Below are 3751 nucleotides of genomic sequence, written 5' to 3'. Positions count from 1 at the left end.
TATTAAAAGTATAAATACATGAATCTGATTCTGCTTACATTTATTCAAGTCATTTCATGCTATTTCCCGAAGAATTGGTGTTTGTAGGTTGGTAAGACACGCGCACACTTTCAGTATTTTGTTTATGTTTTTAGTGAACTGATATGGGATATTGTCCAAAATGTTGAACAATTTCAACCTCTGAATGGAGCGCTCCACATGGATCCTAGCACTGGATAGGAGTTTGTTTTTCTTAACTTCTTCTTGTGTGAACTGTCCATTAACAAGGAAAGACGGGATGTTGAGTGAAACCCCTTCTGGCAAGATGTCCCGGATTGTGAAGCCTTTATCTGCCATCACCATGTCTCCTGGGCATAGATGATTGAGAACTCCAGAATCTAATGTAATAGCCTTGTCTGAGGCACTTCCACCATAATAGTCACTGACAAATGTTATCACTCCATTAGGAGCCACACCTATTAAGGCTTTGTGTGTTGTGTGGTCCGTTTTTTGTACTGGCTCCATAAATGATTCTGTTTGTCAAGCCTCTCTGTCCTGGAGACTGCTAACTCTGTGCAATCGAGCACAATCCTACAGTTAGGAAATGGACGGAAACACTCTGGCAACGATGCCTGGTTCTTCTCTATGGAGGGGATGTTGTTCTCAAGCATACCAACATATAAAATGTCATACAGGGCACTGACAATGGTGATAAAAATGTTGGTAACTGTGGCTGTACTGCAATTAAACCTGGTTGCAAGGTCTTCATGACCAGAATTAAGTTTGAGCTTCATCAAAGTCAGTAGCAACTGATCGACTAGTGGCATAGACTGGACTGTCCAATTCGAATGATATTGTAGCTCAAACTTAGATAAGAGTGCTTCCAAAACCAGGACGGTAGCAACATCTGGTAAGCCAGTGAAATATTTTACTTTGACACGATTGGAAGATATTTGGCTGAAGGAAAAGGTCTGTTTTTGTTTCTCCAATTCTCTTTTCAATTTTTCATTCTCTCTTCTCAACATGTCAACCTCTATCTCTAGCAGCGCAACACTGTTAAAAGGGTTGTCTGAAGTACGAGGGGTGTCTGCGGTTGGGTTGTCTGAAGTACTAGGGGTGTCTGCGGTTGGGTTGTCTGAAGTACCAGGGGTGTCTGCGGTTGGGTTGTCTGAAGTATTAGGGGTGTCTGCGGTTGGGTTGTCTGAAGTACTAGGGGTGTCTGCGGTTGGGTTGTCTGAAGTACTAGGGGTGTCTGCGGTTGGGTTGTCTGAAGTACTAGGGGTCTCTGCGGTTGGGTTGTCTGAAGTACTAGGGGGCTCTGCGGTTGCAATGTCAGAATTTTGTAATTCAAGTTCATTTGTCCCTTCTTCACCACTGGGAGGGAGTGGTACTGTTTTTCTCTTCTTGTGTGGAAGGCTGAGGTGGCCTGGGAAAGTCTTCCCCTCGTTCCAAGCAAAACGTGATGGGCCAGCAGCTTTGCCATTTGGAAAATGCCAACTGCACACCCTTGAGCAGGGGCTTGGTGTAAAGCCATCACGCCTGTAAAAAAAAAAAAGAATGAGAGATTTAGAAATGATTGGCAATGAAAACTTGAAGCTGCATTGTAACTTATCGTCTGCCCTGGATTTGAACAATTAAAGTAGCATTCTTTAACTTTTTTCGATAAAAAATAAAGTTGATTTTGGTCAAGATTAACCACTATCTTTCACTGAAGGAGGTAACACTGTACTAATTCAGCCTATTTCCCATTCATGAAATCTTCAGCATCTGCTACAATGCCCATTTTTGTGTCTGTGTCTGGTTAGACACAGTCACAAACATGGGCATTGTAACAGATGGTGAAGGATTTGTGAATGGGAAATAGGCTAAATCAGTCCTCTGTTACCTCCTTCAGTGAAAGATAGTGGTAAATTGTGACCAAAATCAACTTTATTTTTTATAAAAAAAGTTAAAGAATGCCACTTTAACCATCAATTATTTAAAACACAATTTCTATTGTGTTAACATACTCTACTGTAAAGATTGTATAATGATATTATACAAACAGTCTACCATACAGATTGGGCAAGTTATATTGTATTCACATACTATACAATACAGATTTTTTTTTGGGGGGGGCAAATATTATAGCCTTTTCATAGCCTTTTCATAAAGGAAAGGTTACATAGTAAGGCTTTAGAATTAGATGTCAGTCTCCCTACAGAAACATTATTTTTTGTAGATATGAAGTTTCATTGTTTGATTTATATGGGAAAAGTCAGAAGTGAAACTACTGTAACAAAACAGGCAGAAACAGCACATTCACCTGGACTATCTAACGTTATGTACCCCTGCTTATTCATGCATTTACTCCAAGTCTCTTTAATGATAATCCCCTTGAGATGCATCATCTCGTTTTAGATAATCATGGGCTAACAATGCATAGAATAATGCAGTTTTCCGAGTGTGTAGCTGACATAATGCTTGCTTACAGTAACTGTATGTCTTCACAGACAGGGTTGTAGTAGTAACAACATAAGTGGCTAACCGATGCTTGTTTACGCTCCACTACACTCTGATTAAAGCCTTATTGAGCAGAAAAACATATGGAAAAGCACATATATTGATCCTCGCTTGTTGAATTAGCTAAAAATCTAAATACCTGTCTAGTATGTAACGTGGATTTCGGTAACAAGAGGGTAGCTACCAGTAGTACCTAGTCTGCAGTGCAGGGTAGCTAGTCTGCACTTAGCACAAAAGTCGGCGCCAAACTTCTATTTTCAATGCATTTCTTCAATAGCAACTTACCGTATTAACTGCAGCCACCTCTTCTTATCTTTGTCTTTCGGAGGAAAGCGATAGAAAGACAGTTTGGTCTCGGTTTTACTCTCTGATCGATTTAAACAAAGGGGGACACAGCAGTGAGGCATATTGTCAACAAGTCGATGGAGCCGGAAGCAAATTCGCGCGCGCGCGCCTACGCAACAGGGACGTGCCTACGTCATAGCTTAAGACGCGAATGGTCATGGACTGAGGACGTGGAAGTCAGTGCTTCGTCGGTGCCGTGAGTTTCAGAGGAACATTTGTCATTGTTGTAGTGTGCATGAGGCACGAATAGGATTCTAGACAGACATTAGTAGACATTAGTGTTGGACTCTCTCCAGCACTAGCTTAGTACCATACTGAATTAGCCTATAGTACTAACGTTACTCTATTGTCAGTGAAGCTGGCTAGCTCACTGGTCATAGTGGCTCGTTAGTTCTCAATACTGGGACTGCGCGCATTCAGATGAACTGTTGGATGCTGAGAAGATGACTCGGAGTACAGTTGTTGTTTCAGCTCAACGTTTTTTATTGAATATCCCAGAACTCCCCGCATACCGGATATATATATATATATATATATATATATATATATATATATATATATATATATATATATATATATATATATATATATACCGGATATAGCGTCATGGCAACCTGGTTAACACACTCAACATGCCTGTAACAACAATTTTACAACGTCAAGAACTGAACGCCATCTTCTTTCTGGTTTTGCAACAGTCACCATATTACTTATCCACGCAGTAGGCTCGGTCACCGGTGTGATGTTGCCAACTTTGATGTGTTTGTCTAGTTGTTCCTTGACTCTTGCCCTCAAAGCTACAGGAGCCTTTCGAGGTGCGCGTTGTACTGGAGTAAATCCACGCCATGACGAGTAATAGCGTTCCGGTGCCCAAGAGCATGCAAATGTCTGGGGATTTAGCGAAAAATTGGGAAGTTTTTCAGGC

The 3751-nt window shown here is 41.0% G+C and overlaps 1 protein-coding gene across 1 annotated transcript; it reads right to left on the bottom strand.

The window, feature by feature from the left end:
* Positions 1-225: 225 nt before the first annotated feature.
* LOC130110713 (uncharacterized) lies at positions 226-2897 on the bottom strand. Its single transcript, XM_056277894.1, has 2 exons — positions 2767-2897; positions 226-1518 (listed from the first exon to the last, which is right to left on the bottom strand). The coding sequence occupies exons 1-2, from the start codon at positions 2886-2888 to the stop codon at positions 459-461; spliced, it is 1182 nt and encodes a 393-aa protein (XP_056133869.1). The 5' UTR covers positions 2889-2897; the 3' UTR covers positions 226-458.
* Between the last annotated feature and the right edge of the window lie 854 nt (positions 2898-3751).

This window comes from Lampris incognitus, chromosome 3, assembly GCF_029633865.1.
Source record: "Lampris incognitus isolate fLamInc1 chromosome 3, fLamInc1.hap2, whole genome shotgun sequence".
Lineage (NCBI taxonomy): Eukaryota > Metazoa > Chordata > Actinopteri > Lampriformes > Lampridae > Lampris > Lampris incognitus.
The sequence above is the reverse complement of the archived record's forward strand: the minus strand, read 5'-3'. Positions and strand labels throughout refer to the sequence as shown.